The following is a 20,793-nucleotide window of genomic DNA, read 5'->3' on the forward strand; positions in this document are numbered from 1 at the left end:
CAGTAACTTCTCAGGGCTGGCCCCGTGGCCAAGTGGCTCAGTTCACTCACTCTGCTTTAGCGGTCCAGAGTTTCACCAGTTTGGATCCTGGGCGCGGACCTAGTGCCACTCATCAGGCCATGCTGAGGCAGCGTCCACAGAGAAGAACTAGAGTGACCTAAGACTAGGACATACAACTGTGTACTGGGGCTTTGGGGAGAAGGAGGAAAAAAAAAGGAAACCAGTAACTTCTCTGGTTAGCTTCCCCACAACATCTACACAGCCTTGTTCCCCACACCGAATACTAAATTTGAACTCTTCCACCTCACGTGCAGACTAGAAAAGCAGCCAGTGGGATGGCTTGCTCTGTAACTGTTGCTGGGAATGTGTGGAGAACACTAGAGATGTGTTAAATCCCTTTTTCTGTTTCCTCCAACAACTAAGGGGTATTATGATGACTATGTGGCAAAAGCTGTGTACAAACTAAATATATCAAGTGAAAAAAAATAAAAATATGTAACCAGACTACAATTAGGTATACTATATGCAGAAAGAAAAAGTGGACTGAAAAATACATCCAGTATTATCGATTTTAGGGGTTATCTTGGCTTTTCTTTACCATAACTGTGACTAATTTTAGAATTAAAAAAGAAACTTGTTAGGAAAGAAATCCACTATATTAATGACAACTTGATAGGGAATCTATCCTAATCCAAAATTAAATGAAAGATGTATGTTGCTAATAAGCCAAAGGAGTTCTTTTAAGTTAAAAGTGAACTATGGGGGCTGGCCTAGTGGCACAGTGGTTAAGTTTACACGCTCTGCTTTGGCAGCCCGGGGTTTGCCGGTTCAGACCCTTGGGTGCGGAGCTTCGCACCACTTATCAAGCCATGCTGTGACAGGTGTCCCACGTATAAAAAAGTAGAGAAAGGGGCCAGCCCCGTGGCGCAGCAGTTAAGTGTGCACGTTCCACTTCAGCAGCCCAGGGTTTGCCGGTTCGGATCCCAGGTGCGGACATGGCACCACTTGGCAAGCCATGCTGTGGTAGGTGTCCCACATATAAAGTAGAGGAAGATGAGCACGGATGCTAGCTCAGGGCCAATCTTCCTCAGCAAAAAGAGAAGGATTGGCAGCAGTTAGCTCAGGGCTAATCTTCTTCAAAAAAAAAAAATGTAGAGAAAGATGGGCACAGATGTCAGCTCAGGGTGTCTTCCTCAGCAAAAAGAGGAAGATTGGTGGCAGATATTAGCTCAGGGCTAATCTTCCTCAAAAAAAAAAAAGTAAACTCTGGTAAATCTTTCTAAAGTGAATGACTATTAGAATGCCATTCTGTTTATGATTTGTAAAATCTGATTTGGACACATATGTAGAATAGTCAGATTTGAATAAAAAGTCAAATAGGGAAGACAATGATGGCCTCTGGAGAAGCAACAGGAAGAGATGGTGCTGCATCCCTGCATGTGCTCAGAACTTGATGAATTCCTATATGCACAGTGAACAGCAACATGTGAGCCCAAGAAAAAGGGGGCAACAGACTGAGCTGACAGAAGAAACTCACCCTGGATGCCCCACAGCCTGGAGGTCACGGCCCCAGAGGGCTGTGAGCCTGCTGCTCTCCTGGCCAGTCAGTGGTCACTGCTCACAAGCCTCACACAGGGGTGGCAGAGATCTGGCAACATGATAGAAGTGCCTATACCCCTAAGAAGCCATCAATGTTCACCTTTATTATAGCGAGTCTCATAAAAACTGAATTTCATCTTTTTTAAGCAATATACAAGCTTTATCATGGAAACAGAATCTTATGGTCCTGTTCTTAAATATTCTTTATTGAAATCTAACCACAACGTGATAGGGTTCCACAACTAGCAAAGGAAAGCAAGCAAAAAACCCCCAGTCATTGTCAAAGATTGTATTGTGTCCAAAGGCTCAAACGACACATCTGTAATCTACTGTTTTCTATATTCATATTAACCCTACTGGCTATGTTTCTTCCACATACCTAACTCCTAAAAAGGAATTTAGCATAGAGCTCATAGTTATGGCTTATCAAAGATTCTTCATTTTTAAGTTTGAGAATAAAATATTTTTTAACTTCAGGAAGAATATTAGGAGAGCAACCCACAACTAGAATATACGACTATGTACTGGGGGCTCTGGGGAGAAGGAAAATAAAAAAAAGAAAACTCAACCCTTTAAAAGAAAAGCAGATAAGCAGATTAAGAATCCTAAATTATTTATCCAAGTGTATGTATATATACATATACATATAGCCATGTGTCACTTAATGAGGGGGATATATTCTGAGAAATAAGTCATTAGGCAATTGCATCATTGTGCGAACATCATAGCGTGTACCTGCACAAACCTAGACGGTGTAGCCCACTATACACGTAGGTTATATGGTACTAAACTTATGGGACCACTGTCAGACATGTGGTCTGTCACTGACCAAAATGTCACCATAAGGCGAATGGACTGTATACACATATATATTATATATAAAAATATATATTTCTTACAATTTGCTGAAAATCTTTCATTTTTGAAGAGCTTTAAGTAACCTACCAGTAGTTCTAGATTCAATGTTCATAAGGACACACATACACTGTTTTGACACCAAACGTAACCCAGAAATCATTCAACTTTGTAACAATAACCACACCAGTGCGAGCTGCCAAAAAAAGGCTTTTAAAAAACATGGCCAGGGGCCGGCCCAGTGGCTTAGTGGTTAAGTTCACGTGCTCCACTTCGGCAGCCTGGGGTTCACCAGTTTAGATTCCAGGTGTGGACCCACACATTGCTTATCAAGCCGTGCTATGGCAGGCGTCCCACATATAAAATAGAGGAAGATGGGCACAGATGTTAGCTCAGGGCCAGTCTTCCTCAGCAAAAAGAGGAGGATTGGTGGTAGATGTTAGATCAGGGCTAATCTTCCTCATGAAAAAAATAAAAATAAAAAACACAGCCAAATAAAGCTAAAATGGTGGTTGGTAAATAGTTGGACAATTCTTTTTTTTTTTTCCCTTAAAGATCTTATTTTTTTTCCTTTTTCTCCCCAAAGCCCCCTGGTACATAGTTGTATATTCTTCGTTGTGGGTCCTTCTAGTTGTGGCATGTGGGACGCTGTCTCAGCGTGGTTTGATGAGCAGTGCCATGTCCGTGCCCAGGATTTGAACCAACGAAACACTGGGCCGCCTGCAGCGGAGCGCGCGAACTTAACCACTCAGGCACAGGGCCAGCCCCTAGTTGGACAATTCTGATAAAGCACTATACAGCTATAGGGATCTGGCTTCCAAATCTTCTGAAGCGATCCTGGTTTAGAACATTCTGGCAGAATAAACAAGCTCAGATAGCATTATTCAGGCAAATAAAATAAGTGTCTAGTGAATTTCTGAGTGTCTGAATCTTTAAGAAAGGCTTTGATCCTATAAGTGGCTTTTAGCCAAAGAGTAGATACAGTAAGAACTTAGGGCCAGTATGAACCTCCTAGATACAATGAAACCACCCTAACCCACAGATACACACACAGGAACCTAGAGTACAAGTGCTACAGGCACTTAAGCAAGAGCTTTAAAAGTACATTTGCCACTCAGTCCACTCTTCACTGGGAAAAGTCTGACACCTGTGAGTTGTCCTGGTACCAAGAACTAACAAGAGCCATAAATTTGGTGTGCAACTAGTCCTATGTGTTCTTGGCTCCTTCTTTCTATAATTGTCCCTTTGCCCTTAGGATCCTGGAATTAGTAAAACGGAGGAGAGAAAGTTCATGTAAGGGTCATTCGCATCACGGTTTTGGAGAATATGTGAGGAGTAGTGAAAACCCTGGTTCATGCTCCCCTAAATTAGATAACACCTTGGCTTGATTCCATTTTCCTGTACACAGCTGGCCTGAAAAACCTCCAATCCAATGAACATTTTAGTATATCCATTTAAACTGGTGTGTTATTTCGTACAGTTTTCTCTTACAACTAAGTCTTTGGCCCTTTAAGAGTGTAACATACAGGCAGTCCGATGGAGGCTATAAGAATGGCGACTTGAAGTAAAATCAGAATGGATGTGGGGGCTGGCCCAGTGGCGCAGGGATTAAGTGCGCGCGTTCCACTTCAGCAGCCCAGGGTTTGCCGGTTCGGATCCCAGATGCGGACATGGCACCACTTGTCAAGCCATGCTGTGGTAGGCGTCCCACATATAAAGTAGAGGAAGATGGGCATGGGCGTTATCTCAGGGCCAGTCTTCCGTAGCAAAAAGAGAATTGGCAGCAGATGTTAGCTCAGGGCTAATCTTCATTAAAAAAAATTTAAAAAAGAAGGGATGCAGACGAGAGAAGTGTGCTCTGAAGACAGCCCTGACCCACATGTGCCCTATAAATTGAAGAATCTACTTTAGTGTGGATGTAGCTAAAGAAGGCATTTGATTAAGGCTGTTGAAGGAGGCAGCAGTGCAACTGAAAGCAGTAACTTAGGCCTTGTTCAAATACTGATAAGAATAGTACTTCTGCCATGCTAAGTGCCAGGCACTGTTTTAAGCACTTTATGTATATTAACTCACTTAATCCTTGTAACAATCCCATGGGATAGGTAATAGTGGTATCCTCGGGAAAGTGACACACAAAGAGGGAAGTCACTTGCCTAATGTCCCACAGCTAGCAAGTGGCAGAGCTGGGCTTCAAACCCAGACAGTCAGCCCTGGAGTCGGTACTGTTAAACACTATGCAGTTAACTACACTTTTCTCAACAAGAGTAGTAGCAAATTAGCATAAGTGACTCTCTAGAAGCTGTTCAAAATATGTCAGGGAGTTTTTTTATTTTTTTTAATTTTTTGTCAGGGAGTTTTTGACAGGCCCTAACTAGAATACCACAAAATAAGTTACTAAAAATAAAAACAAAAATGTTAACTTTAACGTGCTTTACTGGATATTTAATATTTATTTTATGTATTCACTATGAAGTACTCTTAGTTCAACAGTAAAAATTTTTTTTTAAATAAGAAAATACAAGTACGCGTTTCTAATTTATGTTAGGTTTGAATAGGTTTGATTTACACAAATCCTAAAGTGGCAGGCTATCAAATGCCTGCCACCTCTTGGCAGTAAAAGTGACATCAAAAAGCTACAGTAATGTTCTTACCAAAATAAATAAAAACTTAAGATATAAAAACTACTACTTAAAACTTTTAAACCATAAAACACCATGCCAAAGGTTTTTATCAACCTCTTCTTTTCTAAGCATAACTACCTCTCTTCAGTGGGGGTAGTTTTGTGAATCAGCCAAATTTAATAGGAAGGTGGGAACACGGGTATTCCCCTTCCTCATTAGAAGTTATTTTTTTAGGACTCTCGGTGGCCATATGGTGTTTCAAACACTAATAGGAAACAAATGAGTCAACTTACGAACACAAAAAGCAAACTGTGGTATAAAGAATAAGGACAGGGAGGAAACATTTCAATCAGTCAGATATGACATGATGATACTGTCACAGGCCTTAGTATCTTCTTTAACTCCTAAATAAATTGACCCACCAACAGGAAAAAGGTCACCTGACAGAGAACGCTATGAAATTTTAAGTTGCTAGACTCCTTTCCATCTTCTCCTCCTCATCAGCTCTTGATACTGCTGTCAAATTCTACACACTGGCAAAGAAAAAAGGGGTGAAAGTTGAGGGGGTTTATAGAGAAATAATAAAAAGTCTGTTGTGATTATTTGAATTAAAATATTATAGCCACTGATATCATTTTAAATGCCTAAAACATATGGCCTGTCCTTAAAGAAATGCCCATGTGAACATTAAAACAATCATCATGATACCTGAAGAATGGAATCTATCACATTTTAGCAGAACAGCAACCTTCTCTTCTACCTCCCACCCACCCTAGGAAGCAAACACAATTCATTTTACAAAGTCATTGAGAAAGATGTGCTTGTTCCTTATAACGGCCGTCAATTCGGAGACAATTTAAAGTACAACTACCATCAACTAGGAGTCTCAAACTTACTGAGTATTCACTTATCTCAAAAGCATCCCCACAGACTCACAACATGGGGGCATTCACCTAGAATGGATACACAGGGACCAAGGCAGTGAGAAGGCTAGGCAAAGGGCACCAAGGAGCTTTGCACAAACTGCAGGCTTTCCCCATACTCAGCGATGCCGCCGATATATCAATATATCAGGCAATAACAATGCTTCATAGGCCATGTGCTCTAAAGCCTCTCTAGTAATGGGGACTCATACGCACTGATTTTTTTAAAGTCTTTTAAACTGAAATGTAATTTTTTAAATCTTTTAACTGAAATGTAATTTACACAACATAAAAAAATCACCATTTTAAAACATACATTTCAGTGGTTTTTAGTATATACACCATGCTGTGTAACCATGACCACTAATTCCAGAACACTTCCATCACCCCAAAAAATAAATCCCATACCTATTATCATATGCACTGATTTTACCCAGACTTTCTCCGCAGATCTCTCTGTTGCCCATGAGGGTATTTTAAGATGGCTGGCTGGGGTAAATCTATACAGTGGTTACAGTAAGAAAACAAGAAAGCTACATTGTCCAGAAGGATCCTGAACCCAAATTCTTGGCATTTTTAGCAATTAAGCTAATATAATTTCTATATATTGGCTAAGAATGGCAGAGAAACTTACATTCAACATCCATCTTCAAATAACACATTAGTGTGCCCCAAATTCATCCAAGATGTTAAAAGAAGAGAAGACAATCTACTAGGATTAGCCATAACTGTCCATAGTTGCAATTTCAAAATACAGAAGATGCATATGTGGGAAAACCTCCTTTAGTATCAAGCATAGCTGGATTAAAAAAAACAACAACAACAAAATGAAAAACTTAATCATTAAGCAAACATTGCCCCATTTGGGAAAACAATCCCTAGACCAGTCCATGTTTAAAGTAACGTAGCTTTAAACGCAACCTTACTTTTATCACTCTTTTGACCTAGAGTCTCTCCTCATGAGAACAATAACCTTTAGCACAGGTCTGGCAGGAGAGTCTGCAGATGTGTGGTGCTCAGGCCTTTGCAGGGCTCTCATTACCTAAGTGAGCTCATGGCTTCTAAGACACACAGGAAGGAGACCTCACCTTCAGGCATCAGGGTGTTGAAAGCGGGAAGAAGTAGCTCCACGAGGGTGTCTTGCTTTTGTGCACTTATCTGGGGTGCTATTTCCAGAGAAGGAGCTCCTTTATAGAGTGTGCCCAAGATGGATTTCTAAGTTGCGCTCAGAGGTGTCCAGCTGCCCTCACCAATAAGTCACAGTCTTTGTAGGTTGATAGAAACCACCAGTCAAAGCAGATGCATATGGATTGTGGGGAAGCCTTCTTTAGTATCTAACATAGCTGGATTAAAACAAAAAAACTTAACCATTAAGCAAATCTTCACTTTAACCATTAATTTAGATTATAGCAAATATCAACTAGGTGCTAAGCTTGAGTCTACGCTTAGCACGGGCACTTAAGACTTACTATTGGGGATTTTGTGGACTTGATTAAAGGCTACAATGAACTTTCAATTTTTGTCCTGCAAGAAATTAGTCCTACTTGATAAACAAGTAAACCAGATCCAGAAATTACCAATGGTTATTGGTAATTTAACTCATCCTGGCTGAGGTTTCTAAGCAACGCTTCCAATGACCTCTGTTGTGCAACAAGTTGTACTGTAGTAATGTACTTACAGTTTTATTGCAATATGCAATAACAATTTAAATACATGTTTGTTTCCTGGATTTTCCAAAACACAATCAGATCAATCAAGTGAAGTTCACAATATTTATATAATGTACAAACTAACAAATTCACCTCAAAATAGTTATCTATAGAAGTACTACTACATTTCCTTTGTTTAAAGATGCCCAGGAAACAGTCCTAAATTAAAATGACTCCTGACTAGATGAGGCTATAAAGCATTTATCCTCTGTCTGCCTATAAGAAATCACCCAGTGACGAGGAAACTCCAAGAAATCTTCACTAAACTAGAATTTCATTTTGGTTTAACATAAGGGAAGTAAGAAGTCAAAGAATCAATGGCAGGTGAAGGAATCCAAAAACGGCTTAATGTCTTTGAGGCTTACATCCTCTCATAGGGTCAAAATAATGAAGTCAGAAACCTGGGTATTTTACAGGTTTTTTTGGTGACCTTTCAACCATACACTTTTAATAATGTAATTGCTGTACAGCAAAAAGCCCAAAGTTAATTAAATTTGTAGATACATTTTGGAACTTAATTGCTCCAAAATTTCCCATTCTTAAATCTGTTTACACAAAATTCTTCTAATATATAATATGGACTTGTTCTGAATAAAGCTGCATTAAATCTAGACTTTTTCAAATAGAAAGAGAAATTACCTAGCAAGAGGTCACACAGTTCTTGCATTAGAAGAGTACTGATACATGCATATCATCATTTTACTGAGTGCTAATCAAATCTCTGGAGCTGTACAACAGAGGAAACTCTGATATAACTGTTTCTAAAAGGGCTGGATTCCTCAGGTCTAGAACAAGTGCCTGCTATACCAATTTACTGAAAGGATCACTTCAAAGTTTCCCTTAAAGCAAAATTATTCAAGAGTTTAGAAAAAAATACCAACAAAATAATTATCCTTCAAACTATGTTATGAATAATCCTCTTGGTTTAGGAAAACAAGGGCTCAAACTCTAGGACTTCAGTTGTGGGACAAGAATAAAGGGCAAGGAGGCACTGTCTGCCATTATGATGACTGGAACTCAATTTTAATGCAAATTTTTTCTGGATTATGCAAAGATTACTACATGTCACATAATAGTATCAGGCACAAAAAATACACAAAATTAATGTAATTAACTGTCGATTGCCATACTGTGACAGCTGCGTGTTGCTATGATGCTGAAAGCTATGCCAACGGTTTTTCAAATACCAGCAGGGTCACCACGGTGTACAGGTTTCAGGGGAGCTTCCAGACTGAGAGAGAATAGCAGTAAGGACCTGGCCACCCAAAAACACTGGCCATGAAAACCCCGTGAATAGCAGCGGAGCAGTGTCTGACACAGCACCGGAAGGTGAGAGGCTGGTGCAAAAAGACAGTAGGGTTCAGCTCTGCTGTCCACAGGCTCACTAAGAGTTGGAACTGACCCCACAGCATTAACACCACCACCACCATAATTAACCAATAAGAAAATTTTAAAGGGTAAAAAATTTGACAGGCAAAAAAATACAAACATTCAAAACACAAGAGGTCTGTATCTGTATTCAACAATGGGATCAATACAATAGAAAAGACCATATTTAGACTGGAACAACTTCTGGAAATTCATGCTGCAAGGAAGAAGAAAAACTGCGGGGCAGCTCAACATTTTCTAGCAAATCAAAATAAAAATGTTCCTGCCTCCTAACCCCCAAGGGCAACAACAAACGGGTTCACCTTAAAAAAAAAAGAAAAAAAATTAGAGCCAACAAGTGTACTGCTGCCATCACCTACGTCCTCCTGCTCCTCAGACCTGGGATGACAAGGGACTGAAGTTTTCCAACTCATCACAGCTTCTGCATGCCCATAAATATACCAAAGAAGACAAGTGACCTCTGATTTTTAGAGGCAAAACATAAATATAAACATAAACACACACACACAATGAACACATAACATAGAGATGGGAACACCTACAACCTCCAAGCACCCAGTCAAGCTTGGGCGATTCATCCACTGTTGAGTTACTAAGTCCCCTCAAGAGCTGAGACTGAGTACTCTGCACTTATCCCACAAGGAATGGAAAGACAGGTTTTAAACAAATGAGCATCAGGAGGACAAAGACTCAGAAATTAACATTTACACAGCTGCTGACTTGTTTCATCTGTCAATTCCGAAAGGATCAGAAAGCCTTTCTAGTCCAGATTCCATAGTACACGCAATGACAACACAACATAGAAACAGACGTTTCTGTTTCTCACATCACTCACTATTACTATGTTATAGGTATTTTACTAAAAAAACGTAATCCGAGCAACCAGGGATTATAAAGAAGCTCCAATTAGGTGAAGTCTGCAAATTTCCAAATCAAGACCATACTGTTGCTTGACCGCACCATTCAACTGACCAGTAGTCTCTGAGGTAAGACCACCTCACCAAAACCAACGGAAGGATTCCAGAAAGAACCCCAGGAAGAAAGGACCAGCACAGCAACGGCCACATTAGAAAAGCTGTGGTTAACATGAGTCAGACTGTAGCCAAGAAAAAGCTTCTAACGATCTCAACCAATAGCAGGGAATCTGAGAAAGAAACCAATACACTTCCTAAAACCGATGTTCCCCAATCCCAGGACAGCTTCCCGATGGGTCCTACTGCCGTGAGGGACAAACAAGCGCTCCTCCCGTCCACTCTGAGATCTTTCTACTCCCAGACGCTTCCTGTTCTCGGTTCACCTGGTGGCATTCCTGTGTGGATGGATCTTAAGGGTGGTTCAACCCCCAGGTTCCCAATCTCCAGCAAGCCTGAGCTACACCTGGGGGTCCATCTAAGTGTGCACATCAATCGGGAGCCCAGGGGAACGAGGGGCGCTCAAAGAGCTTCAGGGAAAATGGAAACCGACATTTGGCTCACTTAACAGGAGGGCCCGACTCTTTTCATCTTTCTTTCTCCCAAAGCACCTTGCACCAGGTACTTGCTTAATGTGCCTTGAAAGGAAATAAAAAGACGACGGAGACCTACACTTAGGTTTTCCATCTTCCTGGACTCTGGTACTGTCAGCATTTGGGGCTCCCTGATGCCACATTTGGGTTGGGCCTGAGGTCATGCTCGGACCCCATCACCCTCGGGGTCCGGACTCGGGCTGCGTTATCTGTTTAAGTGAATAAAGCATGAGTGGCCTCGGTGGACAACAGAGGCCCTTAGAGACAAAAGGCCTCCTGTGCGCAGGACGTGGGTCGCCTGACAGGACTTCACGCTAATGGTCATTCATAGGCCTTTCGAGGGCTGGCCCTAAGGAACTCATCCTGGTAGTGTCTTGCACTTCTTATCGCCCCGCGAGTGCTTGGTCCTGTGGTTTTACGGTCTGAGGAACAGTTAGGCCTCGAAGGCCTGGCTAAGATGTGTGCACTCCGCACCCCGAGCTCCCGCCTTCCCCACTCAGTGGCGGGGCCCGAGTTTCCCGCCCCACGGCCCGACCAGAGGTTGGTGGCAGTTGGAGGCAGTTGGGACCGGCCCCAGCAGGTTGGAACCGGTCTGGGCCGGGCCGGAGGAGGAAGGGGGGAGGGAGAGGCCGCCTCGCGCTCTCCCTGCGCGCGTGACTCACGCTGGCCGCTGACGTCAGGCGTGCGCGCGCGGCGGGGGGGGCTCTACGTACGTGTAGTGCTGCGGTTTCTCGGGCTGTGCCTGCAGCACCTGAGCGGTAGCGGCCGGGGGCGCCGAGGAAGCTGCGGAGCCGCCGGGCCCGGGGCCCTTCGACATGGTCCTGTCTTCCTGCCTCTTCGCCGCTCCCCTTTTATTATTCAGTCTGCGCGGTCCGCGCCGAGGACCCAGTGCGCCTGCGCCGCGCCACGAGAACGTGAAGACCCCCCACACGGCAGCAAGGGTTGCTGGGAGTTGTGGTCCTAGGTTCCGCTGAAATTTTACCGTCGGCAGAGGGTTGCTGCCAAAGGGACGGACCACAGTACCCAGGGATCTTTGCAGACGGTGTCCCGGATGCTGGTGGCCCGCGATGGCTTCTGGGGATTGCAGTCCAGCCGCGTTTCTCGTCCCCACCAGCGTGCTTCCAGGTTCGTAGAGGAGCTTTTCCTTGAAACTGGAGCCCTTGGAGTAGAAGGGGCCCAGAGCTAGAGAGCGCTTAAGGACTTCTGTGAAACAGTTCCAAGTGTAATTTCACTGCCAACAGTGTAATAATTAACCTCGCTTCCGTACTTAGTGCAGTTTGGGCTTGGTTCTGATACCAGCCCGGAGCAGTGCTTAAGAACCTGTATCGCCCGTTCTTAGCTCTGGGTCTTTGTGCCGCGGGTACCTGGAGTCCGCGAACAGCCCCCTCATTCCTGCAGCCGGACTAACCGGAGAGGCAAGAAAGAAAAGTCTGCCTGCCGGAAGTCAGCTTGATAAAGCTTTGCTAAAGAAGAGCTGCATGATCCTCTATTCCCGCGCCTTTAGTGAAGCGCTACATAAACATTTACCAACCCTGAAACCTGAAATTCCACGACTTGGGTCCCTTCTCAATTCAACAGCTGGCCAGACCAACTTGTTTCCAGTACATTAGGGGCCAAGGGCGAATTTAATCTCCGTCTAGAATAGTCTCAGGTACACTGGCAAGTTGTAGGGGTGTTGGGAAGCATCACATTGTGTCCAGAGGAAGGGCCTGGGTTTGAGTAGGGGGTGCGATTTATAATCCACTCCAGTTTACTGCTCTGGACGGCAGCTTTCCTATTTGGGAAAATATGTCTCCTCTTCCCGCCAGTCGGACAAAGTTGCTCACTTTTCGGTCTTTGTCAGATAAGCCAGTTCCCCCAGACCTAGGTATTTGGTCTTTTTTATATTTTTATATATTTTTTTAAAGATTGGCACCTGAGCTAACATCTGTTGCCAGTCTTCTTTTTCTTCTTTTTTTTTTTTCAAAAGATTTTACTTTTCCTTTTTCTCCCTAAAGCCCCTGGCTACATAGTTGTGTATATATAAAATATATACATACATAAAATATATATATATTTTAGTTGTAGGTCCTTCTGGCTGTGGCATGTGGGATGCCACCGCAGCACGGCCTGACGAGCGGTGCCATGTCCGCGCCCGGGATACAAACGGGCAAAACCCCGGCTGAAGCGGAGCGCGGGAACTTAACCACTGGACCACAGGGCCGACCTGACCTTGGCATTTGATTGTGAGCTTTTACAAAGTTCTTCACAGATATTTTAATGCTTGTCACTTAACTTTGTTTTCCATATTGAATCTGCTTAAATCCATTGTTTTTAAGACTATTTTATTAGCTAGGATTATGTTAACTAATGATCATCTCATTAAAGAAACCCCGGAGAACCTTAGGGGGGTGTGTGTGGCGGGGAGGTGAATGGAAAATTGTTCGTTTGTAAGAATGAGAGATACTTATTTTATTTGGTTCCAGGTAGCCTCACATCAACAGCCAAATTTTCAGCCTATGAAGTTGAGAAACTGGTATTTCGTTTTTTAATTTAATTTAATTTAATGTTTTGAGGAAGATTAGCCCTGAGCTAACATCTGCTGTCAATCCTCCTCTTTTTGCTGGGGAAGACTGGCCCTGAGCTAACATCCGTGCCCATCTTCCTCTACTTTATATGTGAGATGCCTACCACAGCATGGCTTGCTGAGCAGTGCCATGTCCGCACCCGAGATCCGAACCAGGGAACCCTGGGCCGCTGAAGTGGAGTGTGTGTGCTTAACCGCTGTGCCACCAGGCTGACCCCTAGAAACTGGTATTTCTTCAATTGCCAAATCGATTGTTTAACCACTGGGGGGGTTTGAAGATGAAAAATTCCAAAAGGACAAATAAAAGGTTTAGTGTATTACTTTAATCCTATTATTAGATGCTAGTAATTGGTTTATATGTTATCCCAAAAATACCCGAGTGTGATTTGAATGCAGAAAATTAGCTCGTAGTGCTAGATTTTAAATGAATAGATATCATCAGTTTCAGAATAACTGTGTACTGGTAGAATTGGGAGATGATATCATCCAAACTGCTTAAATTACAAAAGAGGAAACAGGAACTCAGAGAGGTTAAGTAATTTGCACAGAGTTACTCAGCAAATTGGTGACAGAACAGGAACCAGGACAGTAGCCTAAGTGCTGCCTTCCATTCTGCATTGTTTTGGTTGTATAAACATTTTCAGTTGTTCCCCATTTCCTTCATTGCTTTTCCTCCCCTGCACCAACTTAGGAAAAAGAAAAACATGTCTGTATGACTGCCAAGTAAGAGGGACAAACTATTTCCCCTCATCATCCTTAATTGGATGAATGTAAATCCATACCTCGTTTCTCCTGGAGCAGCTTTAGATCCTCTCTAATAATCAGCAGAACTGTAAGGACACTAACTGGACTATGTCCCCTCTAGAAGGTGTGGGACAAACAGGGTTCGGGATCTGGGAAAACCTTGGAACACAAAGAGGGTGTTAACTTAGCAACCTGTTCCTTTTCCAGGCCATTTGAGCAGTCAAAAAAGATGACGGTATTTTTCTGGTTACATCCCAGAACACATGACGGCCTCCTATGCGGGATCTAGCTGGTGCCCAGTTTCTCAGCTTTAAACGGGTTTTGTCAACAGGGCAGGAGCCTCCATCTTGGTGTCTCTTGTCAGCATGGCATGAATGAAATAGCTTAATTTTTCCTCTACCCTAGACTTTGAGTAGAAGGCAGAAAGTGAAGTTGATGAAATTATCACATAAAAGTTTAGATGTATGATAATTGATAATTAAATACATATTGTATGTGTGGTGATTGAGAGGGCTGAAGCAATGAGAGGAATTTGGTACCAGAGATTGGCCCAAAGATATTTTTGCCATAGCTCCTTTTTCAAATTGTGCCTTTTTTTTCTTACTATGGATACTGAGAGGGGACCTTTGGTGTCGCCAATAAATTTTTGAGGTATTTGTATTAATGTACAATAATTCTCTGAGTTAAAATCTATATGAATCTGGTTTCACTACTTTTTATTTTAATAATTTAAAATATTCAGTGATCCCAGAGTAAGAACTATGGAGTACAATGCCCAAGGCTCTATTTCAATTTTCTGAGCTTTGTTTGGCTGGTCTTAACCTTAAGCCTGCCTTGGTATTTTATATACCTGAGTCATCTGGAGAACTGAATATTGCAGTCCATCCAAGACATTTATTTAGGCAAATGTAGGGATTACCATTTTTATACATTTGTCATGTTTCTTAAGAAGAAGTAATACTTTTCAGGATATACCATTAAACACAAAGGCATATATTTGGTTGTCTTTTGTTTACTCTTTATGGACATGCAAATGCTGTGGTAGGACTATTCCCATTCTAGCTGTAGTCATTTCTTTTCTTTTCTTTTTCTTTTTGGTGAGGAAGATTGGCCCTGAGGTAACATCTGTGCCAATCTTCCTCTATTTTGTACATGGGATACCACCACAGCATGGCTTGATGAGTGGTGCGTAGGTCCGCTCCCAGGACCTGAACCTGCAAACCCTGGGCCACCAAAGCGGAGTGTGCAAACTTAACCACTACACCACAGGGCCAGCCCCATCTGTAGTCATTTCATTCAGTTGAATTACATAATTCAAAAATATGTTGCTTAGTAAGTTACTTCTTGTTTAAGCGTATTGAAATCACAAAGTATTTTGTGACAGCCTAAGAACATACAAAACAGTACCTATAAAATCATTTATTGACATTTGTTTCTTTGGATCTATTATTTACCCCTCCCCATCCCGCCAAACAAAAGAACTGCTTCTTGGTTAAAATGTCTATGTGTGATATATAAAATACTTGGTAATACAACATGATTTACTGAATTCTAATTCTCTTTTACACTACGTACTTAACTATCAAAATGTCAATGAAAAGTAAATGATCACAGGGAACACATTGTATTTTACTTTGCAAAATATTTACAGAAATTTCGTGACCCCTCTCGCATTACATTAGCTTGAGGCATTTAAGGTTAGGCTCCTGCCCGTCCGGACTCTTAAGTCCTCATAGGGACCAATGCAATTCATTTGCATTGACTTTCTATTGTAGAGCTTTGGAACCAAGGGAAGGATCCAAACATAGCTCCATTTTATCCAATCAGAAGAGCTGCTTAGTGTTAAGCTCTGATTCGTCCATTCCTCTTTGCATTCATCCAATCATCAGGCCACTTTAACAGCCAATCAGCGGCCTAGGTATCCACCAATCAGGGAAGGGGTCCCAAGCACGGCCTTTGTGTCGGGGGATGTCAGCGCGTTGGCGAAAGCGCCCGCCAATAGAAAAAGTCGTTGGTGTATGCAAATGAGGGCCCTATGACGCACAGACGCAGCGTGAAGCGTGGGTATAAAAACGGAGGCACTGGGGGGGTTTTGAGCGCAGAGCGGTTTGGTCGTTCGTTGGTGGAAGTTGTTTTTGTTTCTTGGCCACTGCGGCGTTTCACTGAGCGGTAGAAGCGGTGTGGTGGTCGTGGGAGCGGTCTGAGACTTCGGCATTGGGTAAGCGTTTTTGGATTTATCCGTGACTTGAGGTCTCGCCAGGCGTTGATGCCGCGAGCCGTGGCCGTTGGGAGCCGAGTTGCCGGCTGGTACGGGCTGCTGGGGTCGCTGGCGTCGGGCGTGGGACCGGGAGGTTTTTCCCTTGGGGCTTCGTTGCGGAACCACGTCGCCGCCTCTTCCCCGGCGGTGATTCAGACGTCCCGGGTTCCGGGCAGCCGGGCCTCCGCCCGTCGAGGAGGGGAAGTGACTCCTCCCCGCGCCCCCCCTCCCGGGGGAGGCTGCAGCTCCTCGCCGCCTGAGTCATTAGGGGAGGGGGAGGAGGCGGCGGCTCTCGGCCATCTGCCGCCGCGAGGTGGGGTGCGAAGGGGCGGGAGGGCAGGGGCGCCGAGCCCGGCCCGCCCTCGGGGTGCGAGCGCCGCGGCCCCGGAGTCATGGGTGTCGTCTTTAGGTGATAGAAGATGGCCCGAACCAAGCAGACTGCGCGGAAGTCCACGGGTGGGAAAGCGCCCCGCAAACAGCTGGCCACTAAAGCTGCTCGGAAAAGCGCTCCCTCTACCGGCGGGGTGAAGAAGCCGCATCGCTACAGGTAGGCGGGCGGAGGGAAGCAGCGGCCTGGCGACGCGGGCGTGTCGGGGCCCTGGCCGGCGCAGTCGGCTAACCGGTGTCCCTTCCCACCCTCCTGCTCGCTTCAGGCCCGGCACCGTTGCGCTTCGAGAGATCCGTCGTTACCAGAAGTCGACCGAGCTGCTCATCCGGAAGCTGCCTTTCCAGAGGTTGGTGCGGGAGATCGCCCAGGACTTCAAAACTGACTTGAGGTTTCAGAGTGCGGCCATTGGTGCGCTCCAGGTGAGACGGCGGAGGCGGGGCGGGGCGGAGGGCTGTGTGTGGTTCTCCGCGGAGAGAGTTTAATAGTGTGGGTCTTGTCCTCAACAGGAGGCTAGTGAAGCGTACCTCGTGGGTTTGTTTGAAGATACTAATCTGTGTGCCATCCACGCTAAGAGAGTCACCATCATGCCCAAAGACATCCAGTTGGCTCGCCGGATACGGGGAGAGAGAGCTTAAGTGAAGGCAGTTTTTACGGTGTTTTGTAGTAAATTCTGTAAAATACTTTGGTTTAATTTGTGACTTTTTTTGTAAGAAATTGTTTATAATATGTTGCATTTGTACTTAAGTCATTCCATCTTTCACTCAGGATGAATGCGAAAAGTGACTGTTCACAGACCTCAGTGATGTGGGCACTGTTGCTCAGGAGTGACAAGTTGCTAATATGCAGAAGGGATGGGTGATATTTCTTGCTTCTCATGATGCATGTTCTGTATGTTAATGACTTGTTGGGTAGCTATTAAGGTACTAGAATTGATAAATGTGTACAGGGTCCTTTTGCAATAAAACTGGTTATGACTTGATCCAAGCGTTTAACAATTGGGGCTGTTAAGTCTGACCATACATCACTGTGATAGAATGCGGGCTTTTTCAAGGGTGAAGATACGAGTCTTAACCACAGTGTAACTTACAGTTTCCTAAAAAAAAAAAAGTAAACCTGGCAGCTATAGAATACACTATGTGCATTTATAATAGCTATTTTATATATTGTAGTGTCAACATTTTTAAATTAAATGTTTTACATTCACATGTGGTGGGGAGTCTTGTCATTAAGGTGTGTGTAATTTAGAGTCCAGTTGGTTTTCTCCTAACTAGACTGCACTTGTTTTCATAGTAGTAAAATGCTTTGCGCATTGTACCTTGCATAAGTCCTCATTCTACCACATGTTAGCTAACCCTCTAGCTGATAATGCAGACACTAACGGGGGATTTTATTTATAAGGGCTCTAGAATATAATACAAGTTATTTACACCAGCATCATCTGTTACTAATATTCTGGATTAGTTAGTACAGCTTTTCTTTGTGTTGTGATTGGTCTCATAACTAGGTTGAGGTTTTGTCTACCGAGAGGAGACGATACCTAAGTTCTTTTCCTTGTGGAGTTTGTATTATAGTAACCCTTGGAGTGAACTTGCTGTGGGGGAGGGGCAGACAGATCCAGGTTACTGAAACTGCCAGTTGAGATGGGGTGGAGTTAGGTTACATCTGGTATGCAGTCCTGGGAGAACCACATTATAGAGATGGCCTTCTAAGTGGTTTTAAAATTTATCCTATTGAAGTTTTTAGGTCAATTATGTATGTTGACTAAATTTACAAATAAACTTGTTTATCCAAATAAGTCTCAAAAAACTACATTGAATGTGCAAAGCTTTAATACATCCATTGTCTAGGTTCTTTGTATCCTCAAGTTTGGGTTTAGCTTGTTTTCGGTTTTGCTTGGTACACGAAGGAACTTATTTATGAAAACAAAGCACGTAGAGTCCTTTGTAAAAGCGCTGTGATTGCCATATTTGTAGTGTGAGCTTAAGACAAAGTATTAATATGCCCCCCACCTTATTGTCAAGGAAAAAAGTACTTTCGTGTAAGGCGCAATAATAGGCCAAGGGAAGTACTGTAAAATTCTAGGGTTCAGATTTGGGATCTGTTCCATGAACCTGTTTGTGAAGCAGTTTATATCTTTCTATACAGCAAGTTAGTTAAACACAAGCCCATGGGTATAGAACTCATTTTTTCTGTGAAACGAGCTTGACCAGGGATGGCCAGGCGGTAATGCATAGTATGTGAGTGTCAGCAAGATGTGGGTGTGAGAGCCACCAGTTGTTGGATGAAGGCATTCTGTGTATTTGAAGCTAATAGTCTTAGACATTAATACCCTAGAAGCTTTTTTAGTAAGTTTGAATTAGTTTCACATTCAAGGAGCTTAAGTAGAAAAGCAAGCTAGAGTAGGTTTGGGAGTGTTGGTAATAATGAGCCTTACAAGGTACACACTGATAGAACATAATGAACTTGTTTATTGGAACATCCATCATAACCAGCTCTAGAACAATCACCGATCCTGATCATTTTCTCGCGTTGTATTTCTGAAGGACACTGAAATCCTAGACAATGGAATGTGCCGTGCTCTGGAGTGTCTCGCAGTGTCTACACAAGTAGGCAGAGAAACTTAGCTATGGCGATGAGTCAGCTTGAGTTTCTACCTGTGATAACCCAAGTGGGTGACACTTGAACTTTCTCCTCTAGTCTGCAGTTTGATAAAGAAGGTTCTTGGATTCTATTGAGCAGCTTGGAATTTGCTACTTAAATAGTGCAATTTGCACTTCCACACTTTGTTTTTAGCATACTTAAATCAGAAGACAAAAATATTTCTTGGTTCTAGGAAGCCGTGCACCCGGGCTATCCCTGGGGTTAGGTGGCGGAACACAGTCTGTAAGAAGAGCACTCGAAAATTGGAGCTGATGAAGGTATCCTGTGCCCCTCATGGATGAGACAAAAATAAAGTTTTTGAAGTTGAGACTTTCTCACTTTGTTAATGGCTTTCATTTGACTAACATCTTTTTTTCACAAAATTTCCAGTGGGGAACTGTCCTGGAAGCGCTGCTTTCTGACTGAGCTGGGGCTGGGGAGAGAGCACTCAGTAATGAGACAGGCAGACTCATATTATTGTGATGTGTGTCACAGTTTGCTTGGGACAGTGCCAGTTTATGCCTCTTGAACCTGTCTTGATAGTCCCTCTCTTCACTGTTGTCTGTCCCAGTGAGGCCAAACCAAGCCTGGGCTGGGTAAGTTGAGGGTTACAAGGGCCAGAAGTTCTGAACCAAGCCATTGCCCTTGTCCTGGTTTGTGCCCTTGAGAGGGTAGCTGAAGAGCCACGTGTTTGTCAAATTGCTGGCCAAAGGCCAAGTCTCCCCCAGCTGAGGTAGCCCCCAGTGTCTGCCCTCCACATTGGTTTCTTCTCTTATGCAGTTAATGTGTCTTTGAACTCCCTGAGCCCATATTTCTGGGTCTTTAAAATTATTCCTGCTTCGTCCCAGAACTGGTAATATGTGGACTAGATTATTTAAGGAACAAAACACAGAAATTACATCCTACTTACATAATACAAGGTGGTAGAAAACTAGGGAGGCAGGCACTTCAAGCTTATTTCCTGAGATCTGTCCTTTGACAAAAGATTCACTGTGTCAGCCAGAGGGAAGGAGAAAGATGTGGGAGAGGCCAGCAAGGACCACTTTATGTCCCTAGCCAGACCAGCCCACCCTGCTGCTTCGGCCCCAGGCAGGGACCTCTGCTGTACCCTGACGGATGTCTCGGTGTAGGGAAACAGGCTCTGAGTTGATTGGAAACACCCTCCCACTCGTTACTCACTGATTTCCCAGCTTAACAATGTGTCTTCTGGGGTCCCCCTTATCTGGCTCCTTGCAAACACCAGCTGTTGCCTGGTATTGGGTGTCAGAGCTGGGGTCTGTGCAGCAGTTGGAAAGCAGGCCCTTTCTCGTGGGTCACCTTCAGGTAGGGCAGCAGAGGGTGGACACAGTCCTGTCAGGTGTCATTGAATCACAGGACACTTGAGCTTGCCCCTCAGTTGTGCAGAATGGGGCCAGCCTGTGTTTGGGAGCAATAGGGGAGGGCTGGAGTCTCAGGCCTATGGCCAACTTAGCCTGCCACAGAGAACAGTGTGGTGTGTGGTCTTCACCACACCTTTCAGCTGTTGTCTCATTGCAGGTGGTGGAGTCCACTGGACATGAGAGCCTTGAGCTCCCACCATGGGCATCTGGTCCCCATCC

General features: G+C 43.8%; 2 protein-coding genes across 8 annotated transcripts in view; one reads left to right on the plus strand and one right to left on the minus strand.

The window, feature by feature from the left end:
- UNK (unk zinc finger) overlaps positions 1-11,447 on the minus strand; it is a 35,924-nt gene extending 24,477 nt beyond the window's left edge. For 6 of the 7 annotated variants that reach the window (XM_008513292.2, XM_070561446.1, XM_070561445.1 and 3 more), the window contains exon 1: positions 11,314-11,447. In XM_008513292.2, coding sequence (XP_008511514.2) covers positions 11,314-11,417 — 104 coding nt within the window. In that variant the 5' untranslated portion in view covers positions 11,418-11,447. Of the gene's footprint in view, positions 1-6,632; positions 6,770-11,313 lie in introns of those variants that run through there. The other variant, XM_070561448.1, reaches the window with a different exon arrangement.
- A 99-nt stretch (positions 11,448-11,546) lies between these two features.
- Positions 11,547-19,530, plus strand: H3-3B (H3.3 histone B). Its single transcript, XM_008513291.2, has 7 exons — positions 11,547-11,725; positions 12,662-12,825; positions 13,066-13,115; positions 13,263-16,128; positions 16,577-16,714; positions 16,821-16,974; positions 17,062-19,530. The coding sequence occupies exons 5-7, from the start codon at positions 16,587-16,589 to the stop codon at positions 17,188-17,190; spliced, it is 411 nt and encodes a 136-aa protein (XP_008511513.2). The 5' UTR covers positions 11,547-11,725; positions 12,662-12,825; positions 13,066-13,115; positions 13,263-16,128; positions 16,577-16,586; the 3' UTR covers positions 17,191-19,530.
- Positions 19,531-20,793: the final 1,263 nt, after the last annotated feature.

This window comes from Equus przewalskii, chromosome 10 (genome assembly GCF_037783145.1).
Source record: "Equus przewalskii isolate Varuska chromosome 10, EquPr2, whole genome shotgun sequence".
Classification (NCBI taxonomy): Eukaryota; Metazoa; Chordata; class Mammalia; order Perissodactyla; family Equidae; genus Equus; species Equus przewalskii.

What these genes read in the sequence shown, in the direction of transcription:
- H3-3B (XM_008513291.2), top strand. Translation starts at nt 16,587, where the DNA reads ATGGCCCGAACCAAGCAGACTGCGCGGAAGTCCACGGGTGGGAAAGCG. An exon ending in AAGAAGCCGCATCGCTACAG is followed by an intron (nt 16,715 to 16,820) that starts GTAGGCGGGCGG and finishes TGCTCGCTTCAG; the next exon opens with GCCCGGCACCGTTGCGCTTC. An exon ending in CGGCCATTGGTGCGCTCCAG is followed by an intron (nt 16,975 to 17,061) that starts GTGAGACGGCGG and finishes TGTCCTCAACAG; the next exon opens with GAGGCTAGTGAAGCGTACCT.